Raw genomic sequence first — 27,915 nt, 5'->3', positions numbered from 1 at the left:
CCCCCCCTCCCCGGTTTAAGACCGTCACAATGTGCCGAGTAAAAATGACAGTCATTTTTCATCTGTATAAATTCAACTTTTTTTTTCTGAATGGGAGCTTTGTAATCGTCGATTTTGATGATCTAATTTTGGCTAGATGTGACGTAGAATGCCATGAAACGTGAAGATATGATGTTTTTAGAAAATGGGTGTATGCATGTAATTTCTAATCCATTTATTTAAATTTATGACCGTCGTAAATTAGAAATTAGTTATGACCGTCATTATGCATCTATGTAGATGATTTGGCAGCAATTTGGTTGCAAGTTATTTGTGACCATCATTCGATTTTTTGCATCTCTACTCTTCATATATGATGGGAGATCTAAAATAAAAAACTAGGAATCATGGAGAATTCAACCCATCTCGCCACGTCTTTCATGGTAAAAATGTCTAGCGGATCGCAATTGTCATAGGATTCAGATTTTTATTTTCAATATTCGTTAGACTCCGTAGAATGAAATTGGGTATCCCTTTTTAAAAATTTTAATTAGATCATGAGAGAATCAAAACTTCTATTTTCTGTTTCATGTATTCTTGAAAGAAATGGATAATTAACAAATATATCACGTTTAACGTCTCATTTTACACAATTTTACAAGTGACTTGATTGAGAAAATTCGATTTGTTATTCAAGAATTTTTATTTTCGAGCAGCTGATTGCTCATTGAATTGTCTCGTGAAGAATTTAATCAACTTATTGAGAAGATTCTACACAGAGTGCGAGTGGATACAAACGAATTTTATATTATTTCAGAATTTGTTATTAAAATGCCAAGAAGAAGTTTTATTTTCAGCTGTGCGAATATCGGACTTGTCAAGTGGTGTCCACTTGTACTCAGTATCTACGATTGGCTTACTTGCCGAAACAGAAGTAGCCCATACAGAGCCCAACGATCAAACCAAATGTGTGACGAGCCACTGGAGAAACCACTCCTGGCCTCAGTGAAGTTCGAAATAGTGCAGCCAGGACAAGTGCTGTGAACTGGCTGATGACGAAATTCATCTGGAAAACAATTTTTCATCGTTTCAAAAACCATTTCAAATGTTAATTATCGCAGAAATCATTAAGAGCTATTTCTCTAGTCCTTACAATTAACAATGACCATCGAGATGAAGGGAATCAAGGAAAAACGTCATTAGACACTGCATTTCAAATCTTTTTCGTTAGATTGTTTCATTGAATTGGAGATAATGGGTTTGCAATATTCTTGGTCTTCGATTAAATTTGATGGATGATGGTGTTTGGTTATAGATTATGGAGGAGATTTACACTGTCAACAGCAAATCTCAGTTGTTCTGCTATTTTTTGGCGTTTTTAAATGTTCTTAACATCCTGCGATAATTATTTAAATTATTAAGCGACATTTTATTTTTGTAATAGTGATCATTGTGATAATCTACATTCCTGGCTATGTAAAAATAACAGGTTTAATTATATTTTTTTGTAATTTTGTTTTATATTCAATAAGTTGCTCTGATGAAGAACTCGTGAGAAACGTTGGCACAGAAAGAATTGTTTGTTACGGTTCTTTCTTGTGGATAAATTTATTTGAATTGCTGCGATGACCGTTGTGGCTGGGAGAAGTTGAGGATTAAGGAAGAATTTATCACGGCTGAATTCTTTTCAAGAAGTCATTAGACACTGTGAATAAATAATTTATTCATAAATAACAAATTGTCAATAATAATTTGGCAGACAGAATAATTTCAGATCATAATCAGACATGTAAATTTAGATTTCAACGGAATCTCCAGCCCATTCCCACCCCGATTTGTGGGTCGAATCGTCCGCCTGGCAGCGGCTGCACGCTTCCTTGACCCCTCACGAAGAAATCATTGTTGGGTTTGTACTCGTAATTCAGTCCAGCATGCGGCTGGAAGTGTTTCATATCTGGAGTCGAAACACCACCGAAAGCGTTCAATGTTGATTTTCCATTATCAATCAGCTTCTGGTTGTAATCCAGGTTGAGCTGAGGATGTCCGTGCTCAGGAATGGTGACGCCTCCTTGGACTGAGCCCTGTGGGGAACGACGGAATCTCCAGCCCATTCCCACCCCGATTTGTGGGTCGAATCGTCCGCCTGGCAGCGGCTGCACGCTTCCTTGACCCCTCACGAAGAAATCATTGTTGGGCCTGTACTCGTAATTGACTCCGGCATGAGGCTGGAAGTGTCTCAGATCCGGGCTGGAAACTCCACCGAATCCATTCAATGTTGATTTCCCATCATCAATTATCTTGTGGTTGTAATCCAAGTTGAGCTGAGGACGTCCGTGCTCAGGGATGGTGACGCCACCTTGGACTGAGCCCTGGGGGGACCGGCGGAATCGAACCTGTTGACAAAAAAATAAATTAATTTCTCATGTCTTCGACCCATCGCAGCAGAAATGAATGAATAAAAAATATTTTGTGAATATACCGGAAAAGGCTTCGGAACCCATGGCTGCGGTGGCCTCGACCGGGGATTGAATGGAGGTGGTGCTCCATTTGGAAGTGAAAAATCACGTCGCGGTTCGGGATCACACTGGACGGTTGACCACAAACAAGCTGCCAAAAGCAGTGGCCATAGTTTAACGCAAAATGCCTGCATGCTGTCGATGTTTATTTTCCGTAACTGGAAATCTAAAATTTGGTAATAATGAGTTAGTGATGTGGAAGAAATACAAGAAACGGAATAATTGATCCTTCAGTAATTCAAAAGAATAACAGGTTTTCTCATTATTTAAAGAAAAATCTACTGGAAGGTCATTGTCTTCAAATACATTAGAATCAATTTCATTTTATTTTATTAGAAAATATGAATCCACAATATCAATTCAATAGAACAGAATTTATTTCATTGGTGCTACAATTACTGTTTTACCTCCACAAGCCTCTCCTCAGCACAACAATAACAAAAAATAAATACAAAAAATTGCTTTAGGTATTAACCCAGATGCAGCCAACGTACAGAATACAATAATTTACTAAAGTTCTGAAACAATCTGAACTTGCATCCTATGTATTTCGTTTCAGAACTCCAGTAAACGAGTGTACATGAGACAAACAGATGTTGCCACCAATTTAATATTAAATCTCAATGTTTGACTTACCAGTGAAGTTGTCGAATAGAAGACTCAACGATTTCTGATGACAAACGTTGGATTTCGTCGCTTCTTATTCTCCATCGACACTGAAAAAAGTTGCTTCAGGGGAAGACCTGAACTACTGGTAAAACTCAATGTCAACTAATGAATAATTATCTCCACATGTGCGAGACAAAGAATCGCATCTTTTTATGACCCCAGATAAAACTTTTCTTAGCTTCCTCACTGTTCATATCGCTCAGGGATTCCCGACGTCATATCTCCGTGGCATTGGAACGCAGACGCGTTGAGTCAACGGCCTGCAGCTTTCCGAATTGGCCGCATCGTGGGGAATCCCCTTTGATAAGTTCAGATCTTCAGAATACCTGGCGGTATTTAGAAGTCACTCATTGTTGAATTGTAATTGTTCAGAAATGTTTAAATAGAAAAATCATTCTTGAATCAATTGAAATATATATCCACTCTCATGATATATTAGTCTTTGAGTTGGTGACATTCGAATTATCAAATTGAATATCAAAAGAATTTCATGTAGAGCTCTTGAACGATGAACACGCATGAAAATATTCCGTAAAAAAACGACAATTCCATTAGTTTTTTGTCTATCCTCTTGAGATATTTTCAACGAAATTCCTCGCATCAGTTAATAATAATAATGGAATGTAATAATTATAAAACTGAAAAATCAATTATTTGAAATAATAATAATTCTTTTCAGTAAAATATAATTAAAAAAGTGATTTCCCTTATTTTGTCTGAATTTGATTACACCCATAAATTCATTCCCTGCGGATTACAAATACCAAAACATTTCAGGAAACGTTCAATCTGTGGAACTCCACAAATATTGCAGGCAGAATGTACAGGGCGTCCCAAAATAGATCTGACCTATCGTGCGGATAGCTCAAAGGGTTTATTTAGAGGCGAAAATTCTGATTAAATTTTTGTCTCTGACCATTTGTTTATGAGTTATCAAGCAAAAAAGGACAGCCAATCAAACGCTATTCCCCGATAGAGAGATCATATCCCCTTTCCCATATAAGACGGAGGGATAATGGCATTGAATGTCCAATCGATTTCAATCAATGCCATTCATCAATATTGAATGAGAGTGGAGATATCAATTTTCGAAAAAAAGGGCGATCTGCGGTGGATTATTGTTTCAGGACAAATAACTCCGGTAAATATATAGTATCACTCCCCCCCCTCCGATTTAACTCCTTAACGAAGCGCCGGTGATAAAAATTTCATTAAGGTTTTCATCTCCAGAACACAGGTCATAACTAACATGATCATCTTGCTGAGCAATATAATTAACATAATTAAAATCTAATGGGGATTAACTGGAAAAACCTGGGAATAACTGAGAAATATATTGGTATTTATTCTAAAAATAAATGCTTCTCTCAAGTAAATGAATATTTGTCAAAAATACGTCAGATCAATTTTGAGACACTTCCACATGACTTTTCTCAGTTTTTCCACCGTGTATTTTTTCTTTTCATTGAAAAAAAAATGAAGCAAAACCTTTAAAAAATATAGTCGAGGAATTTCTATCAAAAATATTTGAATAGAATGAGTTATGGAAGATGATTTATTGTAGAAGAACGGAATTTTATTCATTTTTTCTAATATACAATATTATCTATCGGACATTATAACAGAAAGAAATATAAGAAGCGGCACAACACGTCCGCAAATAAAGTTAAATGCAAAGATGGCACGCAAATTGAGCTCAGGCCATCGTATTCACCTGATTCTTCATTCATAAATAAATCAACGAAATTTTGCGATACACAGTCCATGAAATTTTGTAATAAGACGATTCCATGATTAAACTTTCGTGTTTAGAATTCCAGGCCCACTCCAACGCCAAATTGGGGTTCGAATCTGCCACCGGGTCCCTTTTGGACACTTCCCTGACCCCTCACCACAACATTGTCACGAGGTCTGTACTCGTACGCAGCTCCAGCATGAGGCTGGAAGTGTCTGCCATCGTTCGTCGAAACTCCTCCATATGTATCCAGAGTTGACTTTCCATTGTCCAATACTCTTTGCTTGTAATCTACGTTCGCCTGAGGACGTCCATGTTCAGGAATAGTGATGCCACCTTGGACTGAACCTTGTGGAGAGCGACGGAAGCGGTGCTGTTAACAAAAACTCCGGATTAAGGATAATCGGGCGAGCTGGAAAGGTTGGAAAAAAAACAGCAATTTTTTTCTTTTTTTTACATATTCTTTAAATAATGGAAAAGGCGTGTGCAAAGTTTCAGGCTGCGGGGGAGTATGGTCAATTTATTATGAATTTTTGAAAAACTCATTTAACCCGTGATCTTATGGAGGTCACCAAAAAAACTGCAAAACCCAAGGAAAAAATACAGCCAAAGTCATGAAACTTTAAACACATTTAGAATATGTGATCAATGATTTTTTGAGTGAAAAAGATTGTCGCCTAGGAGCATTGTTAATTAATAATAGCGAAAAAAGTACTGAAAAATGAAATTTCTGCGCACGCAGCCTACACGAGCACCAAAGTCCCAAGTATCGATCGGGTGGGGGTAGCGCGGTCAATTTAAACGTCTCTTGAGAGAGAGCGAGTAACATAAAATATTTTATCGCCGTGTGACGCAGAATACTATTTTAGACTTTTTGCATAATAATAGACCAATATAACACAAAAAATTTTAAACTGAAATTTGAACAAATCATAAATCATACATCAAATGGATTCCCTAGGCGTGGGAAGTGTGGGAAGCCTGGACCCGGCCGCGGAATCGGTGGACCCGGTTGACCTGGTCGTGGAAATGTTGGACCGGGCAGGCCTGGTCGTGGAATTGGTTGACCAGGTCGTGGTGGAACCCATGACGGCTGTGGTACAGGATCACATTGGACAATCGACCACATGCAGGCTGTCGCACAGACGAGCCATATTTCAACACCGAACACCTTCATGTTTGCAATGTTATCTCTCGGCAATTGGAAACCTGAAATCCAATCGTGTGAATTAATTCTTGACGAACGGCATTCTGGAGTAACTCTACCCGCCCTGCGGAAAATAATGGCGTTTTGAGCTCGGAGCATGAACGGAGATTCTTCAAAGATCGATTATCTTTGGGAGGTATTCTCAGGTGATTATTCGATATTCCAATACGGCATTAGCGCTATTCTCTCGCGTACGAAAAAATTTCATAGAAAAAACCAGAAATTAGAATTTCATTGAACTTCTTGTTGGCGAATTCAGCAGCTTAACTGCGTTTTTTTAAAAGAAAATCCCCAATAAAATCTACTTTATATAAAAATCTGAATGTCATTTTTTTATAAAACTTTTTCAATTGAGACATTTACTACGAGAATTCCCCGCCATGTATTTTCTCAATTTTTTTTCACTGAAATTTTCTCCTCTTTTCGTTTAAAAAATCAGACAAAAACTTCATGGAACACTTCTATTGAAAAAAAAACGTGCAGATGATTTGCGGAATTTTTCAATAGAATCTGCTAAAAATTAATAGAAAATTGAAGAGAAATTTCTGACGAATTCGCTAGGTTTTGTATTATATTTCATACATTCTTATAGAATTCCAACAGAACTCCAATAGAATTCTCTAGAGTTCCAACAGACATTCGATAGAATTTCTTGAGAAAACTGCTAGGATTGTCGATAAAATTTTTTCCTGCATATTCAGTTTGAATTATATTATTTCGTTGAAATACGAACATAATCCAAAGTAAAAGAATAATTGGAGAGTATTAATGTAATATTGGTTCCACTTACCGCTTATTGAATTGAACACTCAACAACTTCTGATGATTGGCACTTGATTCGCGCTCTTTTTATACTTCTCCACTAATGTAACGAGTTACCCAGGGGAACCCCGAATAAGTATTACTCTGGTAAGTTGCGCGCCCATTAGTTCCGCGTCTTCCCCTAAACTCCACCCCGACGATCGAGCGCTGTGTCCCACTCTCGGTCTTTTATCGGTTTCTTTGCTCCTCCGTACGTAAACACACAGGTGCAAATAATTTTATTCGAAAATAAAACTATTCATTTCCTCTCATTTTTTTGAGAGCTTGGGTCGGCACACGGAGTGAAATATTCAACAAAAATTGCGTTTCTTTTCGGAGAAAATTTACGGAGCTGTCATGCAATTTTTCCAAAGCGTTCCGTAGTATTTATCTAAATCTCCTGTGAAAAATGACGATAACATCACTTAAATTTTCCGAGTCGGTGCTTTTTTCAGATTTTTTGGCGTACTAAAAAAAAATTATTTATTTATTTATTCATTTATTTATCTTTTATTCGATACCAAGGTAATATTCACTAAATTTTCGATTTCCGTTTCGTATTCATAATTTTATTCAAGGTTCTGAACAAAATTCATGAAAAATAAAATGGCTGAGTGCAAAAATGACGGTCAGGTAACATCTAGATAGACGATTTTTCAGCATAAATGACGAGAGAAAAAATTACTGGCAATTGAGTCGGAAATGGCCAGAAACCCGTAAATTTACAACTGACTTGACGCATGTCCAAAATTGATAAATTCAATAAATTAATAAATTTAATAAATTCGATGTATAACTAGCGAGAATTTACTGTAAACATAAAGCGTCAGGACATTACCGCGGACGTGCAGTGTGACATCTTCTTATCTGGCTGTAAATAAGACTCACTCAACCTTCTTCTCATGAATATTCATCGGTACAGGGATTCCCGAAATCATTTTTCCCGATTGTTAAAGGGGGGAGAAGCTTCATGGAGTTGAATAAGTTTGCCCGCATCATCGGCGATCGCTTTCAGTTCATCGAAACCCATCGGGGTGTTTACACTTCAATCCACGTACGGAAAAAAATTATAGAATCATAGAATGCACTAGCATTTTCGCTGGACAATTCCATTGAATATCTATTAAAAATTCTATTAGTTTTCCACCGATTCTATTGAAAATTTTCGTAGCTTTTTTTACGCTTTTCCAAATAGATATATTCCGTTAAAAAAATCGACAATTCCAGAATAGGAAAATTCCATCATTTACATAAATTTTTAGTGGCTTACTAGAAAAATTTGTTGAAATTGAGACGCTTTCTCGAAAAAAAATTGTTTCACCTGGCAATATTTGATGGAGTGCAGTTGATTGACTTGAGAGAAATTAACCAACTTGATAGAAGGAAATTTAATATCTTTCACAAAAATTCAATTTTTGTCGCGATCATCAGAAATATTCCTAGAAGAATTCGAACTGTTGGCAGGAAAAAATATAATCCATTGTATGACAATCATTTGATCTGAAAGAACTCCATAGGTTTATGCCATAAAAAGAATACATTGACGAGGAAGGAATATTTTTTCCCCAAAAAAAATTGTCCCCTCGAAATTATTTAGTTTTGCCAAAAACAGTTTTCGTCAAGAAAATCCTCCATCGAACTCACGAAATCTAAACCAATGAATACTTGTTTGGGCATGACTCACAGACACAAGAGAATAACATCTCCTCATTTGACCGCAGATAACACTGACAGTCTCGGATAAAATTAATTCAGGGTCATTGAAATGAGGAAACAATTAAAGTTCAATTTATTGACCTGCATCATTGATAATCGCTCTCAGTTCTTCGCAATCCCCCGCAGCATTTGCACTTGGACGATTGAAACGGATAGACACGCATGTCCGTAGCTCGAGCAAGTGGTGTAACGGTTTTCTTTTTATCCCATGTCTGTGACCAAATCCATTCTGCGGCTGAAAACGTCGGTGACCCTAGATTAGCAATTTCACCGAGTGAATTTTTACAGAAAGTTGTTGTAACATTTTGACAGAACGCGAAGTCATGAGGAGAAATATTATTATACGCTGGAGTGTGAGATCTTATGATTTTGCGAGTGTCGCTAAGCCAACGATTGTGAAGAAATGGCATCGGGGTGAATGAACTCTTTTTTGAATGAAAGAAAGGTCACTCATTGTTTCGGGTATTATTCATGCGCAATTCTAGTGACTAGACAGAAAAGTTTGTCTACAGATTTTTTTATAAGTCATGGAATATTATGAATGTCACAATATTTGAAAGAGAAGTGTTAAATTTTTGCTGCAACGTATTTATAAAATTTCAACTCGACTGATAATCAACACTATTGAATTTTTGGCTGTAACTTCTGGTACATTTCTTAGAAATTTTCATCAGGAGACAGTTCCGCTGTAGTTCGAGGGATTTCCTCATTGAAAATTCGCGACTGGATCGAAAAATAAGTGAAAACTGTAAACCGCCTTTCAGTTATTCCGCGAAAATTAATACCTACAAGTCGAAAACCATTTGAATTTTCAATCAATTCAACATTTTATGTAATTTCCTACTAGACGTTCATGTTTTAATTGGGGAATTCTCGTCCCTGGCGACAATGGCGACTTTTTTTCTATTTTTAATATTTTCTTTTGTTTCGGGTGTTATTCATGTGATTTTCTGGTGACTAGACAGAAAAGTTTATCTACAGATTTTTTTTATAAGTCATGGAATATTATGAATGTCACAATATTTGAAAGAGAAACAATTCAAATAAACAATATACAAAAATAATAATAAATAAATAATAATGAATAATAATATATTGTCTATTTGATAAAAAAATCATTCATTCCCAATAAATGTTATTCGCTGCACACAAACGATTTCCTTGGCTGCAATCTACGCAAACAAAAAAACTCGACAAAAATAGTCCATCAATGTGAGCCTTATCAAGAAACGTCTTATCAAGCCTTCAACAATTATTTTTGTTTATCGGCTTCTTCGAACTATAAAAACAAATAATTGAACCGAACAATGAGTCGACATTCCTTCTGACTCTCCAGTCTGCTCAGACATGCGAAAGGCGTTTAGTTGTATTCACACCACTTCCTCCGTATTTTCTCCCTCATTTATTGCTCAAGTATAAATATTCCCTGTGAAGCGAATCCACGGTGCATTTGCGCATCCACAGGGATAAATTACCATCCCACAAAGATGAACTTTGTGTGAACATTATTTCTAGTCGCGCAAATGAGCCGGTAATAGTTCAAATTCGATGGAAAAATGGCTCAATTAATGCGTGGGAAGGAGAATAATGATGATAATGGGGGACGATGGTTATGGAAACGTTAAATTTATGGATGACGTTACTCATTCGTTGCGTTGCGGTAGGGCAACTCATTTATTATCGATGGATGACGCAACGCACTGGCCAGATCTGTCACGACGCAGAATAGAGCAAAGATGTGAGGTGATACATATGGCATCTGCAGCTTGTTCCTGACTACATAACAATGAGATTTGAAGATTTTTAGTCATTCAATTCTTAGATAGGATGATGGACCAAATTGTTCTTGCGTTCGTTCGTAAGATCAATTTAATCTGTAGAAGATCGATCCATAAAAATTTATTGTTCATCCCGCCGTCCGTAAAACGTCGTTAAATAAAAATATTATTTTCCGTACTGACCTTCAATTTTCCCAGTCCGCAAAAGTGAAAGTCACTGCGGAAAAATATCGTTCGCCCCTGGTGCCACAGGGGTTTTCGATTCGTATGATTGGCACCCCGAGCCGAAGGCGAGGCGTGCCAACCTCACACTCGTGGAAATTCCCGTCTCACATGCGTCGAACAATATTTCATGACAGGAGTGTTGCGTTCAGCGAGTGGTAGAATTGTGCCTTTTTCGTTCTTAAGTAAACGAAAAGACTTTTCGTTTAGTTTGCTTAGCCCCAGGAATTTTTATAGAAAAATCTAATCTATTCACTTTTTTCTATCAAATATCTCTTAACAAAAGGATACGGCAATGATGCATGTCATTTCTATAGAAATGGCGCAGAAAATAAATAGAATTTTTAATAGAATTCTAATAAAACTTCACGACAATTTTGATAGTGTCAATAGAAATTCAATCGAATTTCGTTGAGAAAACACTGGCTTTTTCTATTAATTTCTTTATTAAAATGATACGGCAATGATGCATGTCATTTCTATAGAAATGGCGCAGAAAATAAATAGAATTTTTAATAGAATTCTAATAAAACTTCACGACAATTTTGATAGCGTCAATAGAAATTCAATCGAATTTCGTTGAGAAAGCGCTGGGTTTTTCTATTAATTTTTCTATTAAAATGATACGGCAATGATGCATGGCATTTCTATAGAAATGGCGCAGGAAATAAATAGAATTCGTAATAGAATTCTAATAAAACCTCACGACAATTTTGATAGTGTCACCAGAAATTCAACAGAATTTCTTTGAGAAAGCGCTGGGTTTTTCTATTAATTTTTTTCATCAGAATCAATGATTGACCAGCAAACCGCAGTTGTCGAAATGACTCGTGGGATCACTATCTCTAGAAATAGAATTCTGACTCAGTGAAAAAAAAATTCAAAAATAGCCTTTCCTCACTGGAGGCGTGTGTTCTTTTATTATCTCTATATATTATCGCCTGAAGAGTAATTTCCAAAAGTCACTTACCACTGACAAATCAATTCTTATCATTTTACTCACGATCAAAACATGTTGTCGCCGAAAAAACTCACTCGATCCCCACTCCCAAATGCATACAAAACGAGATGCATCAACGAACCGAAGACCCAAACCCGCAATCATCTCCCACACGAGATGACTCCAAAACGCACAAACCATCTCCCCACAACTGATAGAAAGGATTATTTATTGTTAGCGAATGGATTTCATTCGTTAACAATAACTAATCTGTTCTATCAGTGCAATTTCCCAGATATCTCGAAAACCCTTGGTCCAATGAAAAAATACCAGAATACCTTTTTTGTAGCTCTCGGAATTCCCCACAAAAGTCTCTCCATCCAAATCCCCCTAAATCCCCTCACTCCGAAGTTATTTCCAAAAAACCAGCTCTGAAATCCCAACTCATTCAATTTCTAAACAAAAAAAAACAATTAAATAGCCACCCTACTGAGAATGTTATGTTGTCTCTCTGAAAAACAATATGTTCTCTCCTGAAGAACAATTTCCAAAAGTCACTTTCCACTGACAAATGAGTTCTTATCACTTCACTCACGACCAAAACATGTGAGATAACTCAAAAAAGCACAATTCATCTCCCCAATTTCCCGAATATCTCGAAAACCCTTGGTCCAATGAAAAAACACCAAACGACCTTTTGTATAGCCCTCAAAATTCCCCACAAAAGTCTCCCCACCCAAATCCCCCTAAATCCCCTCACTCCGAAGATATTCCCAAAAAATCAGCTCCGAAATCCCAACTCATTCAATTTCCTCACTCCCTCGCCGAATGAGAGCGAGCGAGACAGGAGTGCGCACTACGCAAGAGCGGCAACAGGTCCTTCTCTTCCTCGTTCCCTTAACCCCCAAAAATTTCCGAATCAATGTGGAACCCTCGCGAACACCGACTATCCGGCGTAGTTCCCCAGAACGCAATAAACCGCAACAACTCGTTGACGAAAACACTCGTGAAAAATTGTTTTCACCCTTCACGAAACTTTAAAAGTCACATGACAGTGTCTAACCTGATCAACCGGCAGTCCCACGACGTCGGAGAGTCCCTCGAAGGCCCTCGAGCCGTCGTAAAATCCATGTCCACTGACTTTCAGGGCCGCAACCCCGTGCACTTTATCCATGTGAAAAATCTTCTGAATCGACCTGTCTATCAAACCGCTCAGGTCTCACTGAAATAAGTGCGATGCCGCACACGGTAGTCTACTCACGGTACGGTCAACATTCGACTGGTAGGAGCGTTGCGATGGTATCTGACGCAGTTCAACGCGCGCCGCGTGTGTATGTACACAGCGAAGGACTATGGGAGGCAGGGAAATAGAAGCTTCAGGAGAAGAGAGAATAGAAACGCACGGAAAAATTTCGTAGGAAAGCCTAGCGCAGGGGCCAGAAAATAGAACTTTTCATTCTGAGAGACTACATTTTCGAACACTTTTCCCGAGTTACTCGGCCTTACGGACACTTTTACCGAATTTATATGTAAATCATTAATTTCGGAGGCTCAAAATTTTGTTGTGTTGAATGTTTTTCCGGAGATTTTTTAGTTCGGTGACGGGAATAAGTATTTCCTCGAGATGTACGGAATGAATAGGTCTATTCTACTGGGTGTCCCGAAACGGATGTGACTTATCGTGAGGGTACAGCTTGGAGGGGAGTATTTGGAGACGAAAACTGTCGTCTCTTTTCTATTTAAGGTTATCCAAGTACTTTGGTTATTTTTGCGGCCGAATGGGAGCTTTGTAATCGTACAAATTGAAGTTTTGGATTTTTTGTGTTTTGTCGACCCGGTATGATCCGAAAATACAATTTTTAGACCTCGTCTGTAGGTTTTTTTTCGTGTAGGGGAGCGTGGGGTAAAACGGACACTTTAGACTTTTTTTAGATTATTCATAACTCAAAAACAAATTGATCAATTGAGCCCAGTTTAGGCTCGTCACAAAGGGAAAGAATTGTTCTTTGTATTGTAAAAAAATTATTAAATTTTATCAACATTTCAACCCCTTATTGAGATTTTTTTTAAAGTCAATAATGTCCGTTTTACCCCCTATGTACGTAACAAAGTCTTTCTTCAATTGTTGGCTATTGAATGGATGGAATTGATTTTTATTTTCAAATGTAGGCATTGTTGAGCCCTATCGATAGCCATTAATCAAAATTTAATTCATCGATTAGTTTTTTAACTTTTGAATTTTGAATTTTTTTCAATTTTTGAATTTTTCCGAAAATCGGTTGTCCCACAATTTAAAAAAATTTCTGAATTGATTGCATGATGGCTTAGAAAATTTGTTTGGATGTCCTTTTGATCGAGTTCGAAGAAGAAGGCGACAGCAATAATCGTTATTTTGATTTAGTTGAAAATTTGCGAAATTTGTATTTTTGAAAATCAGAACTCCGGAGATATCTTTGAATACCATGCTTTAAATGACATCTCAGATCAGTTCCGGGACACCCTGTCTTAAAAAACGTATACAAAATCCGCGACATTTGTTAACGGAATTATCGAAAGTCTAATAGAACTTCTAATAGAAGTTCAATGGAATTCTCTAGCGAGTGCGACTCAGACCAGTGAATCGATGAAAGGGGGAACACTACAAATACCCACACAGACAGAGTCAGGGACGAATTTCACTCCCCCACTATGAGACTCGTTTAGTGTAGCCAACCGGTGTTCCTGTTAAAAATCACACCATTCAGAACGGAATGAGTCACGAACTGTCACGAGGTGACTACTACAATGCGGAGTTGTTTGGATCAGAGTGGATGTGGTGGATGTACAGCATGTCGTACGTATTTTTTTTCTCACATTTTTTTCATCTTCAAGGCTTCATTTCACTGTGTGGGGACATTTCTGCACTAATTTGTTGATGGTAGGGGCTTGACAGAGGTTCAAATGGGATGGGATTGGCTTAACTTAATGGGTTTGAGAGGGTGGCACTCGATCGAACTGATTTTTTTTGAGGAATTGTTCTGGGAATTTCGGAGGAACTTGCGAGTTTAGAGAAAAATGTGAAAATAGCATTTTTTTAGGACATGAAATTTTATATACACTGACACGAAATGCACGAAAGTTTCGAAAATGCGCGAATTTTCTATACACTATGCACGAAAAAATCCTTTTTTATCACGCTGTGCGAAAAAGTAACTTTTCCATCACGCTGTGACGAAAAGTGAACTTTTCGGCACGCTCCACGTGCCTAAAAGTCCACTTTCCGGCACATTGTGATGAAAATCGTTCGATACTCGTGGGAAAAGTGTTTTGTGGCTCGTGAGAGGTTTTTAGCACGAACCGAAGGCGAGTGATATAATTTCACGAGCCAAAAAACTCTTTTTCTGTAATTCATAAAATTTTCATGAAATTTTCATGAAATTTTCTATACACTGACACGAAATGCACGAAATTTTCGAAAATGCGCGAATTTTCTATACACTATGCACGAAAAAATCCTTTTTCATCACGCTGTACGAAAAAGTAACTTTTGAGGCATGCTTCGTGTGCCTAAAACGTCCCTTTTCCACACATTGTGATGAAAATCGTTCGATACTCGTGGGAAAAGTGTTTTTTGGCTCGTGAGAGATTTTTAGCACGAGCCGAAGGCGAGTGATATAATCCCACGAGCCAAAAAACTCTTTTTCTGTACTGCTTCTCACGATTTCTCGTCTGGGAATTGGTATTACATGCTTCCCAAACTCGAAGACTTGAAAATCACTACAGAAAAATATTGTTCCTGGGCTGTTGCGATGGGGTTTTTTTACTCGTGTGGTTGGCCAGTCCTCGCCTACGGCTCGGAGACCAACGTCACTCGAGTAAAAAACCCCATCGCAACAGGCCGGAAAAATACTATTCCGCACTCGTAACGAAATATACTATTTTGATAATTTTTAAAAAACTTTTTTCTTGGCACAAGTAAGACCTGTTTGAGAACTTTGTCGTTTTATTAGAGAATTCTGATGGCCTCATTGTTGTCAGCCGTTGCGCATCTGTCGATAACCGCTACATGACATTGTAAAAAACCCGTAATTTACGTAATAAATGTAAAAAATGTGAAAAATCAGCCACCGTTACCTTTTATCGTAAACCGTGAAGCTGCGCGAAGATTATACCCCGCGAGGGTGATAAACGTCGTGAGGTTTATGCCTCGCCGGGATCATGCGTCTCGAGGGTCGCACCTCGTAAGGGTCGTACCGTGTAAGGGATTAATTTACAAGAGTAACTCTCATTATTTATTGATTGAATTCGTTGTGTCATCATCTTTTGTCTTGACATTAACTTGTTTCATTCAGCATTCTTAAATGACAAAACTGATTCAATTCTCTTCAAAAATTCCTGGAATTCTAAGAATTTAAAGGAATTCTCTGAAAATTCAATGGAATTTGGTAGTGGATACTGATTTTCATTTGAAAATTTCTTTCCAGCCGCGAAAAAAATTAAACTTTACTTGAATTCTCAGAAAAACTTCAAATTCTATTATCAAGCGTCCTTTTCCGGAAGAATCAGGAAAATGCAGAGAAATCTCTCCTTGAATTCCAGATTTCCCTGAATTTTCAGGGACTTCCTTCAAAAATTTCTGGAATTCCACGAATTTTAGAGGAATTCCCGGAAAATTCAAGGGAATTTGGCAGTGAATATTGATGTTCACTTGAAATTCCATTGTCGACATCTTTTTCCGGAAAATCCAACCAAACTTTCTTAACAGTATAGGTGATCAGATGATTGGGCTATCGAGGAGAAGCGGGCTGATTACGCATAAGTGCGATGCAATCAAGTGCCATCGACCCAAGCTTGACCTTACCTACTGCGTGGGACTCGATTATGTGCTGTGTCAAGTATGTTTTAAACTCTCGCTGATATAATCGGAAAAGGACAACAGATTCACTCCATTGCACAATTTCCCTCAATTTAATTTATGTAATGGGAGAGAGTATTTTCGAATTGCTTTCGAAAGTTCTTATACGAATGGTGGTTAATGATTGTTAATTCTTTCGAGAAAATTTATTAAACCTCACAATTCAGCTCGGGCTGGCCCGCCGGCGCCCTTGGGGTATCACAATCAACAGAAATGAATTGACAGTCGTAAAGATATCGCTCATTGCATTCCTTCTGCCGCACTCAATCTCCACGCAAAGACACGAGAATGGATTATAGTACAGAATATAACACAAGACTTGATCAAATATTTTTAATCACATCAGTTATCTTTATAATCTGCAGTTTCATGTACATCATCTCATTTACAACCATTGGTTTAACGATACAACATTTCTTGAGAAAAATTCGAAGTAAGTAGGACGCAATGGATATCGTTCGAGTGCAATCGAGGACATGTGAACATGAGTGCTGTTTATAATCCTCTCATTGCCAAAAATAATTAATTTCTAATTGAATACGTTAATTTGTACAGATTTCATACTTTCGATTGGAATTCGCTATGATTGTAAAATATGGCCCTCGGTGGGAGGAATGAATAATACACCCAGAGAAATGATTTATTTGAAGTAAGGGGAGACCGCCGTGAAATCTGAAAGTTGTAGGAGATTGTCGCTATCGTGATGATTTTAGCAGTCATTTTTTATACTCAAAGAATGAGAAAAAGTCGAGTTTTCATTTTTTTCATTGACGAATCACTGTGTAATTACCACAGTTTGCAACTACTTGATTGATATTTTGTGGAGTTTGAGTTTGAATCCTAGGAGCTCTGAGAGCACTCCTGACAGGGCTGAGAGAAGCACGACTTTAGTTATTGTGTATAAGTACGGATTTGCTGAGAGGCCGGAGATCTTGAAGGGACTCTCCAATTCCTGGAATCATGTGCCACGTTGATTAGCATGGAATTAATTATTCCCGATTCGTTCATGTTGTGAATGGGGACAATTTACCTTTATTAAGTCAGCTGCCAGCTTTAGAACACTATTTGCCACTGTGAGCTCCTCTTTCTTGTGGGGTTTCTGTTCTATTTGGAGATACAGATTTATCTGAGGAAATATTTGGATTATTTTGTGAGAACGTCTAATGTATTTTCTCTATTTCTGTACAACTAACTCCAAGTTTTTTGTTTGATCTCTTCAATGAGAGGAGAGAAAATGGAATGAAAACAATTTAGAAAATTTATGTCGAGGAACTTCTGTGGAAAATATCAGTAAATGTTGAGAATGGTCAATTTTATTGATTTAGAATTGGCACAAAAAAAATTGAATTTTTTAATAGAATTTTAATCGAACTTCGGTGCAATTCTTCTGAAGTCTCCAGTGAAATTCAATTAAATTTCTATTGAAACTTCATGAGAATTTTCGTGTTCTTTTGACACAAATTAAATTTTTTTCATTTTTTTATTCATTTTATTTTGATTCATTTTTATTCATCTTTTAGATGACTATGACAATGAATTTATTAACATATCATAATACTTTTAGATAAACAAAATCGTTCATTCAATTCTAATCGACGATTTATTTGCAATAAATCACTTATTAATTTCATATAATCCACAGATCTTCATCGAATTAAATAAATGAATGAGATTATTAATTTTAAAGTGTTGTTAAAATAAATTTAAAAAAATTAGAAAAGCCAATTTATGTGCCGGAAAAATAGAATTTTTGAACAAATTAATTGGCTTCAGTGAAATTTTTTTCGTGGCTGAATGGAATCATTTACCTGCTCAGTGATGAGCACAGAGAGATTACGATACTTCTTATTGATTTTAGTCCCAAGTGTCATGAATCTCAAGAGGTATATTCCAAGGACAAAGCTCCAGATAAGCGCTTCGATGTTTGATCTCGAGTGTAGACTCCCCAAGTCCTAAAGACAATTAAAAAATGGGTCGCTCTCGATGCATTACATTCATCATCAACTGTGAATTTGCAAAATAAATAGAAGGTTTCAATAGCTTACTTTGATAAGCTCTAAGCTCACAAACGAGAGCAACAGCAGAGTGACGATAAACGCCGCAGACACGATGACGTCAACAGACCTCTGAGGCCCTCTCCTCTATTTTTCCAGAAAGGAGAAAATCAAATATTATTCAGCGTTCCCAAGACCAATTGAATAGGGCAATTTCCGTTATTTACCTTTAGATAGGATCTCACACTGAGCCAAGTCTTGATATTTCTCACTTTGTTGAGCCTGAAATGCGGCAAATCCGATTTCCTCGCTCGTCTGGACGACGTCAAGTGCGAAAAGAGCTTCGCGTAGAGGAGCCTCTGTTTGAATGTTCTTTCAGCCACTGCGAGAAGGAAAAATAGGAGGCAAGAGAGGACTAGTCTCTCGAATGAAAGTATTAGAACTACTGCTCTTTCCCTGGAAAATTCATTAGGAGGGGGTAACATGAATGAATAAATTAATTTAGTGATAGAATAAACATTAAAAAATCACTTGACACACGAAAAATTTCCACAGAAAAACCCGAGAAATTCACTAGAAAATTCTATTGGATTTCTATTGAATTTCTATTGAACATTCTCTAAAGTTTGGGCCCATTCTATTCTACAGAAATTCATCGACATAATTTTCCAACATTTTTCTAACTGAACTTCCTTTGTTCATTAAGAAATTCAAGAAAAAACAAAATTTCACCAAAAATGATTTCGACAGAATAAATTGCATAAAAGAATAAAACTATTGGTTTTTTCGATACAATATCTGTTGTTGAACCTTTCTAGTGACAAAAAAGTCATAAACAAGCTGCGGAATTTTTCAATAGAACAATTCCAGCAAGAACTAATAGAATTTTGCATAGAAATTTGTTGGAAAAATCAAAGTGAACTGGTGAACTCTGAACTCATTCTATATTTCTTTCAACTTTTCTTTAGTCTTTTAATATACTTCTAATTCTAATTCTTCACAGAAGACTTACACAGATTTACATTTTTTAATTACTGAATTAAACACATATAATTGATAACTGTCAATTGTATTCCTGGATTTATATAAAAATCCCAACAAAATTCGACAGAAATCCAATAGAATTTTCTAGTAAATTCCCTGGGCTTCTCTATAGCATTTTTTTTGTACATGCCTTCGAAATTGATGCAACAACCAAATGAGTTTTCCGAGTAAATTCATCAAAACTTAACAGAAATACTTCGTACCAAAGAATACTCCCGAAGGCCACATCAATAATTCTGCAAATGAAACCAGTGTAGGTACTGAAGTCGACCGGTTCTAAATCATTCACATATGTTTCGGTAGAATTATTCGTAGAATCCGAGCTAAAGTGATCGCTCAACCTCCTTATAGAAGGAATAATAGCGAGGACGATTGAGAGGACGAGTCCACCGTAAAAATAATCCATACTCTCAGGCATAGATTCAGCTCTCGCTATTATCGCTGAACTTATGTCCAGCACCGATAGTTCCGCCTTTTTTATGTCTCGACGGGTCCACAATGTGCAGGAAACTAGAAGATTTTAAGAGACGAAGTTATGCCTCTCAGTTATGCTTGTCATCCGTGATGAGAAATTAATCCGTGCGGTTCAAGTACTTGATTGAAACTTTCGGGAAATTTTTTTCACTTTCTTCTTTATGTAAAAGAAGGCAGGCTGAAGCATGATTAAATTTTCATTTTTCAATAATATTCGCTTTTTATTTAACGGAGGGAATTGAGCAATTTCAAATTCCATACGACTGTTTTTGCGGAAGGTCAATTCGAATACACAAAAATATTTCGTTAAAAAATATTGAAAATTGTGGGGGTAATAGGGTTTTTACGAGTCGAAAAAATCGAAAAATGCAGGTTTTTCATGTTTTTCTTAAGATTGTCCCCATGTTTTTCATAGATAATGTTTATAATAGTCCTCAGCTATTGAAAAAAATACTAACTAGCAGTAGTATACAGTTTAGGAGATAGTAAATGCGCGGGTTAGGGGTCCCACAAACTCGATTTTCCCATTTTATCAAAAAACGGTTCTTACGATATTCTTAAAAAAACTAATCCGTGATAAATTGATAAATTTCGAATACGGCGAATTTTTTGTAAATTCATGTGCTACCTAGTTTCTGCGATATTCATCTCTAAGAAATGAAAATTTCGTGAAAGCATTCCAAATGCTGATGCATGCCCAATGCATCAATTTTTTGCGGAATTTCGAGAAGAAAAAATTAAAAATAAAATAGATCCAAGACGAAATCTAAGTTGTATGACGGCTCAAAATACTTGTTTTGACGATAAGAGTTACTGAAAAAAGAAATAAAAAAATAAAGGTGACAGAATTTTGGAAATTCAAGTTATTTTTTTATTTTATTTTTTTTTTAATTCGATATTATGAGCACCTAGAGATTGAAAAAAAATTACCCAAAATCTTCTTATAAAAGATAGAAAATGGAAAATTTTGAGGTGTCACAAATTAAAATCAGCTGGATACACCCCGAGTTATTAAAAAAAAACGAAAAAAAAAAGAAAAAAAATCATATCTCCGAAATGGGCTGTCAAAAAAATCTGAAAAAAATTGAGAACTAGTTTTTCTAGCCCCCCAATCGCCGAAAAAATCGAGATTAATTTCCCAAAGGGCGCGGGTCAGCCGTTGACTCATTCGACATGCAATACCTCATATCCAAAATTACCTCGATCAGAAGTTGCACAGCAGGAGCTCAGCAAAATGGAAGGTGGCAGCTCCAACTCCCAGGAGAACGGATGCTCAATAAACTCACCATACCCAAAATTATTATCACTGTGCGGCTCGGACTCGTCGAGATCAGAGCTGAAATTTTGCGACGTGAGACCCTTTCGAAGCAAATGATTTTCATCATGGAATTTTTCCCACCTGTAGCTGCACTCATCGCTGTTGGTGGTAACACCCATCCACTCAGTAGCAGAAGTCGTTGCCTCTGTCAACTGATTGGTGCCAGCCTCCTCGCACTCGCCCTCCTCCTCGCTCTCGCACTGGTACTCTTTCGTCAGTTTCCCCACGTCATTTTTCTGTTGGAAATTCAATTGAATTTTCACCATTATTTAATTGTTTATCTTCTGGGGGCTATTGTGGGGTAAATACCTACATACCGTTGACTGGTCACTATTATCTTTACTCTTATCTAAATTCATATCACTTTTTCGGTGGATTTCTCCAGCATTGGTTACACGCTCATCACTGCTCTCTGATCCTCCGATCTCTGATTTTTTATTAATCTCAACTTCTGCAGTCATTTGTGGCCTCACTGTTGCGCGATCATTATCGCTGGAGACATTTCCATTGAGGCTCTCAAATCCATCGTCATCCTGATGGATTGTGTCAACATTTTCCGCGTTTTCATTCACGTTTGGATCTGCGGGAAAAAATGTTATAAAAATCTAGTGAATTCGATAGAAAATTCTGCTAGTTATTGGTCGATTTTATCTCAGGGGATGCGTTGCTGAAATTTAAGTCTTCAAGGGGCCTTGGGACATAGAACAGTTTGTGATATACGATGGAATATGGGAACAAGGATGGCCAATAATATTAGCTTTTGACAACTTCACAATTTAATGCTCACGATCGTAAATAAATGAATTTTCAATTTCATCAATTTTTCACGGCTCTAGAGTAGCACTAAAAATTCATTGTTTTTAGCAACTGAACATTGTAATCATACATAATCTAATTTTTATGAACAAAAATGGCAGGTTGAAGCGAAAAGGCGGGTTCAAAAAAAATTTATGAATTTCAAAATTCATTTATTCATGATCTATTGCGAATAAAGTGAAACTGATGCTTAACATTATTGTTTGGAGTGTAACAAACATTTAAAAGAACTTAAATCGTATGAAAACTACGGCGCAAGAAGCATTTTGAAGGTAAAAACATAAAAAAGTAAAGTTATTCGTGGTTTTACGAGGAACTATTTTTTAAATAAATGAGTAAAAAATGCTTAAAATATCAGGAATTCAACTGGGAGCTCGATTCTGTCACCTTCATAATTGTCATTCGCACTTGGTGGCTCTTGCGGTTGATTAATCACTGGCTGAGGCACTCTGGAAGACGATGGAATAATTTTCTCAACGATTTTATCGTCAGAGAAAGACCGGGGCGTGGAAACCGTCGGCTCGGACTGTGAATAAAACAAAGGACCATAAATTTTATGTTTCAATTGATGTTTACGCTTCACTCATCTACCAATTTGCTTCACATTTTTCTCCCAATGGATAAGAAGTTGCATTTAAACGACAGTAAATGGAAAAAAATTATCAACAAGAAAATGGAAATTCACCTGGTGACCTCCCGAGGGCCTTCGTGATGCTACTGATGTGTCAATGCAAACTTTCTTAGCAAATCTTACAGAAGGAATCCCCGAGTACGATTTCCCAACGTTTTCCCCCGCAGTTTCAACCGAATTCTTCCCTTTGCTGGGTCTCCTCGGTCTCAACTTTCCCGATCGACTCCTCCCATGCCTCGATCTCCTGATCCTCGACCTGTTGTGTCCTTTGACTATAGCAGGCCCTGAATTTGTTGAAACAATTTGAGAATGGACGGTGCACAGGACGAACATCATCGCCGCTGGCACCAAGAGTTCAGTCATCGATACTATCTGCAAAAACGAGACATAACAAAGAGATAGCATTACACGCTTGACCTTCCTGCGCAATTTTCTTATCGACAGAATATGCGATGGAGTTATACACCGAGAGGAAGAATTAGTTCTGCGAAAAATGATATGTTCTACGTAAGGATATTTGATGGCGTCACGTATGAAAAAATCGTATAGAAATTTCCTATTCGGATTGCGTATAGAAATTCTATAGATTTCCGGATATGATATTCGGATATTTCTATCCGAATATTTTTTATGCGAATTATTTCTATACATAAATTATCACGTGAATTTTTGTTTTCATACGAAAGATGTCTACAAAGCTCCAGAGAAAAACATATCATTTTTCGGTAGAACTAATTTTTTCTCTCAGTGCACGCGATAAGTGCAGAATTTATGAGTAAATTAATAATCTGCGGATGGTCGGGAGATGGCGCGTAAATTGGAGGACTATTAATAGCAATATTTTCAGAGTCGATAAGATACGGTGAATTGGTTCTGGCCAAAATTAATAAATAAACAATGATTTCAGAGTTTGAGGAAAGTGTCGGCTGTTTCGTCGTAAATTTCCGTCGAGGCTTCATTCTCGAATAATGCTAAATGCACCGTGAGTGGATTTCCGATTCACATGACATGACCGAAAGGAAAATTTTTTATTCATCCAGAGGAATGAATGAATCCTTACATTCGATTCACTGGGGTCCCCGGCCTTCGTATAAATAACAACATTGAGTATCTGCAGACTGTAGAGCAATAGAAATAAACAAAAGATCCTTCCGCTCGTCTGTTGTGTCCACCAATTTCTGTAGAATGGCAACAATACGAGTCTCTTGACCGCAAGCCATGTGACTGTAATCAATCCATGCTTGGGTTTTGCCTTGGGGAACGAAGAGCCTGTTGAAAAATTCATTGAGTGAGTGGTTGGCTTGACCGTTGACGTTGAGACATTATTATTCGTGAGATAATTAATTCACCTCGAACGAGATCCACGTCGATGAATTCGGTTTTTAATTTTGCAGTGCGCATTGGGACGTTGTTGAAGCCACCGAATATTCTCTGCTCCACTGTTTTCTCCCATTGTTGTTTATCGTAGGTGCCTATTTTTTTCTGATACCTTTGGAGGGAAACGAGTTTTAAAATCACGAAATCGTTCTAGATAACGTAATTCATGATTCAATTTTTAGATCGTTCAGTGATGAATGACGCGGTTAAAAAAACAAGTGGACAATTGCAATTTTTTGGTGAATGAGTAGAGTTATTGTTGGGTTGGGTTGAATGGGTTCTCTTTTTTGAAATTCTTGTTAGAGTATTCCCTTTTTCTATTTTTTGGTGTCATGGTACTATCATCGATTGAAATGTCATCAAAATTTTGCGCATTATTTTGCTCTGTCATATAATTCTATAGTCAGACCCTCTCAAGACTCGAATGAGTTTTCAGTCCGGGTTTAATCAAGGTTCAATCAAGGTTTAATCAGTGTATAGCCGGGATTTAATCAGGGTTTAGTCAGGATTTAGCCAGAGTTTAACCAAGGTTCTGTCAGAAGTTAGTCGGGACCATGAATTAATATGAATACGTATTCAACGTAATAGACAGGTACCTGAGTTTAATAGAGATTTTGATATAAAAAGCTCATGACGGTATTGTGTAACTTGATTAGCAATGATGCTGTTCTCACCATTTTTCAACTTGATTAAGAAGGCATTGAAATATACTTTTCAAGCCCTGATTTAATTGCTACTACTGATGATTCTTTCAGTAATCATGAAAAAAAAAACGATTTTCTCTTTCAAATCGCATAAACAATGCGCTGTAACTCAACAACGAATTGTGCGACCCCCATCATATTCTGATAGAATCAAGAGAGTATTGTTATCAATTTTTTGAGCCATGAAAATCGATTTTTGGAAAAATATCAATTTTTTCGAATCTCTATGAGAAATTGAATTTTAATTGGTGTCAATGAATTGTTCTTCTTAAAGTCTATATTAATGAAAAAAATCATGGAATTAGATTGATCACTCATAAAATTTCGAAAGAAATGAAGAAAAAAAAGCGCACATAATTCCGTGGATGAATTTGTACAGAAAATATTCAATTCTATTGATTCTTTCTGTACATTATTTTTTCACTAACCATTCCTATCGAAAAAACGCGTGGAAAAGCTGCGGATTCTTTCAATAGAAGTCGAAAATTTTTCGTGCATGTGCATGAATAAAAAAAATGTAAACAACTGTATTAATAAAAATAATCTTTTGTTTTCATTATAAATGTATTGCAAATATCGAATAAAATTGATTCACCAGTAAATCAATTATTTAAAAAACAACAAAACAATGAAAATTCTGGTCGACGAATTCACACAAAAAATATTCAGTTCTATTGATTCTTTCGACACACTATTTTATCCTAAACATTTGAAACATTGAAAAATTGAAAAATTGAAAAAACGGATATAAAACTGTGGATTCGGTCAACAGACCAATTACACGTGCATAAGAAAAATGTCGACAAAATAAAAATGCATTAATAAACATAATCTGTTATTTTCATCATAAATATATTGCAGAACCGAATAAAATTGATTCACCAGTAAATCAATTAATTCAAAAACAACAAAACAATGAAAATTCTGGTCGACGAATTCATACAAAAAATATTCAGTTCTATTGATTCTTTCGACACACCATTTTATGCTAAACATTTGAAACATTGGAAAAACGGATAAAAAGCTGGATTCTGTCAACAGACAAATTACACGTGCATGAATAAGAAAAATATCAGCAAAATAAAAATGCATTAATAAACATAATCTGTTGTTTTCATCATAAATATATTGCAGAACCGAATAAAATTGATTCACCAGTAAATTAATTAATTCAAAAACAACAAAACAATGAAAATTCTGGTCGACGAATTCATACAAAAAATATTCAGTTCTATTGATTCTTTCGACACACCATTTTATGCTAAACATTTGAAACATTGGAAAAACGGATAAAAAGCTGGATTCTGTCAACAGACAAATTACACGTGCATGAATAAGAAAAATGTCAGCAAAATAAAAATGCATTACTAAAAATAATCATTTGTTTTCATTATAAATATATTGCAGATACCGAATAACAACTCACCAGTAAATCAAATCATTCAATCCCATCCTGCCAACTGTAATAACCCAATTTTCGAATTACTCGGCACCCTGACGTCCCCAATTGTTGACACACTTATTACGGTACGTAATTGTAATTCAGTAGGAATAAATTTTGTTTATTCACCTCATACAATTCCCACTTATTCCAGAATAAACGCCTGCGATATATCGATGCGATAAGCTCGTCGAAACAATCCGAGAAGACCCTGTTCCTTGACAAAATCGCGTGACGCAAAAATATCATCACTCCGAATGGAGAAAGAAACTGCGAGAGAGAAATAACGAGCAAAAATGTGAAATGGGAAATGGGAGTTGATAAAAAAGGAGAGAGAAAACTGGTGAAACGCGAAGTGAGCAGAGAACTGGACTGGCACCAGCCAGCTGCAGCACTCTGCGGTGAACAGCTTTCGCTCGGTGTATTGACGTCTACTCTACCCCTGCCAGCCACTAGCTTTGATTGTGTTAGTACCACGCGACTCGTATTAGCTGGAAGAGGATTCTCAAAGTCAACGACAGGCGGTGCTGATCACATGTTTCGGATGTATTTGAAAATTATTTCGTGTCGATTGACAATAAAGAATGAATGAGAGAATCGGGAGACTGAAAATTAATAAGGAAAAGTGTTCATCTTCATCTTTGGTGTTCGTTGAATCGAACATATTCTGTATTTTTATTGGAATGCAATTTTTTCTGCTGTTATTTTACATCGTTTCGACTCGGTTGAGAATATTGCGATGAGACTTTAAGGATGTTCAGCCAAAACTCACATTGTTCGCCATAATTTTGATATTGTCTCATATGCCAGGTTCATATTTGAGCCACGCGTTCGTAATAATCTTGATCGTTCGATCGGGGCATCCTAGTGAGAAATTAATTTCTGAAAATCACTTCTTGTAACATTACGCTTAGGGAAGAAACATGACCGGGTGAACTTTGATCGAGATGTTGCATGGGTTAGACACTCAAGATATTGAAAAAAAACCACAAGCCATTTACTTTAGACTATGGAGAATCTATCGCCGGCGAGAACAAGTAGGGGACCGGGTCATATAGGCGTGATATCTTCGATTGATTTTCGAATTGCTCTAAAAAAATTTGACCGCCATTACGAGTCGAGCAACGCGGCAACACCGCACAACAGCTGATCGAGGTCGGTAAAGTCGGTGACGATAATTCAGTGCTGGAAGCATATGGGCACGTATAACACACACAAACATTCATCTCACTGTTACACCCCCACTACTAGCCGAAGCGTGCGATGTTGCCCGATCAAAATTCGACTGTTACCACTGCAGTCACAAGTCCTGCAAGAAATATCTGATTTTTTTTACAGAACGATATATATTTTTTCATTACAGCAAGAAATGAATTTCTCTTTTTTTACAATTATTATAAGCAAAAGATTACTGTACATAAAAAATCATACATGGATATTGTACTACATTACTTGAGGAGCGGAAGAGAGACTTCAAAAATCGTTACAGTGAATTCTTCAAAAGTGCCTTTTTCTGATGAGAAGAAAAAAATTAAGTGAAAAAAAAATGAAAAATTTATGCCAAGGAATTTCTGTAGAGGATGTCTCAATAAAAATAGTTGTGTAAAACCATAAAACTTCACAGATTTTTCTATAAAATAGTTTCTATTGAATATTTTC

At 36.7% G+C, this 27,915-nt stretch overlaps 4 protein-coding genes and 1 long non-coding RNA gene across 8 annotated transcripts in view; 1 reads left to right on the top strand and 4 right to left on the bottom strand.

Annotated features, from left to right (window-relative positions):
- The window catches only part of LOC107041234 (lysophospholipid acyltransferase 1), a 23,506-nt gene extending 10,659 nt beyond the window's left edge, over window positions 1-12,847 (bottom strand). The window contains exons 1-2 of the mRNA XM_015261683.1: window positions 12,627-12,847; window positions 900-1,045 (exon numbers count right to left, since the gene is read on the bottom strand). Of these exons, the coding sequence (XP_015117169.1) occupies window positions 900-1,045; window positions 12,627-12,737 (257 nt within the window). The 5' untranslated portion in view covers window positions 12,738-12,847. The remainder of the gene's footprint in view (window positions 1-899; window positions 1,046-12,626) is intronic.
- On the bottom strand, window positions 1,683-3,329 carry LOC107041235. Its single transcript, XM_015261684.2, has 3 exons — window positions 3,132-3,329; window positions 2,459-2,661; window positions 1,683-2,372 (listed from the first exon to the last, which is right to left on the bottom strand). The coding sequence occupies exons 2-3, from the start codon at window positions 2,627-2,629 to the stop codon at window positions 1,782-1,784; spliced, it is 762 nt and encodes a 253-aa protein (XP_015117170.1). The 5' UTR covers window positions 2,630-2,661; window positions 3,132-3,329; the 3' UTR covers window positions 1,683-1,781.
- LOC107041237 (hymenoptaecin) lies at window positions 4,739-7,264 on the bottom strand. Its single transcript, XM_015261687.1, has 3 exons — window positions 6,897-7,264; window positions 5,843-6,108; window positions 4,739-5,272 (listed from the first exon to the last, which is right to left on the bottom strand). Exons 2-3 carry the CDS (start codon window positions 6,074-6,076, stop codon window positions 4,973-4,975), a joined length of 534 nt encoding a protein of 177 aa, XP_015117173.1. The 5' UTR covers window positions 6,077-6,108; window positions 6,897-7,264; the 3' UTR covers window positions 4,739-4,972.
- A 46-nt stretch (window positions 12,848-12,893) lies between the features above and the next one.
- LOC107041238 lies at window positions 12,894-27,180 on the top strand. The gene is made up of 4 exons (XR_001461044.2): window positions 12,894-13,189; window positions 14,140-14,396; window positions 26,223-26,342; window positions 26,411-27,180. It is a non-coding gene; the product is annotated as an uncharacterized LOC107041238 (long non-coding RNA).
- Window positions 16,776-26,695, bottom strand: LOC107041233 (putative homeodomain transcription factor). 4 transcript variants are annotated; one of them, XM_015261680.2, is made up of 14 exons: window positions 26,242-26,695; window positions 24,084-24,223; window positions 23,795-24,003; window positions 22,789-23,106; window positions 22,491-22,629; window positions 21,605-21,867; window positions 21,369-21,523; window positions 21,169-21,305; window positions 19,699-20,005; window positions 18,679-18,907; window positions 18,503-18,598; window positions 18,266-18,409; window positions 17,488-17,583; window positions 16,776-17,409 (listed from the first exon to the last, which is right to left on the bottom strand). In XM_015261680.2, the coding sequence occupies exons 1-14, from the start codon at window positions 26,265-26,267 to the stop codon at window positions 17,260-17,262; spliced, it is 2,409 nt and encodes an 802-aa protein (XP_015117166.1). In that variant the 5' UTR covers window positions 26,268-26,695; the 3' UTR covers window positions 16,776-17,259. The 4 variants fall into 4 exon arrangements, with proteins under 4 accessions (XP_015117166.1, XP_015117167.1, XP_015117164.1 ...); XM_015261681.2 differs by having other exon boundaries at window positions 22,512-22,629; XM_015261678.2 differs by having other exon boundaries at window positions 21,169-21,523; window positions 26,242-26,275; window positions 26,386-26,695.
- Window positions 27,181-27,915: the final 735 nt, after the last annotated feature.

Source organism: Diachasma alloeum, unplaced genomic scaffold (genome assembly GCF_001412515.2).
Source record: "Diachasma alloeum isolate Michigan unplaced genomic scaffold, Dall2.0 Dall_scaffold_00359, whole genome shotgun sequence".
In the NCBI taxonomy this organism is placed as follows: Eukaryota; Metazoa; Arthropoda; class Insecta; order Hymenoptera; family Braconidae; genus Diachasma; species Diachasma alloeum.
Note: the sequence above shows the minus strand (reverse complement) of the source record. Positions and strands in the feature narration are given on the sequence as shown.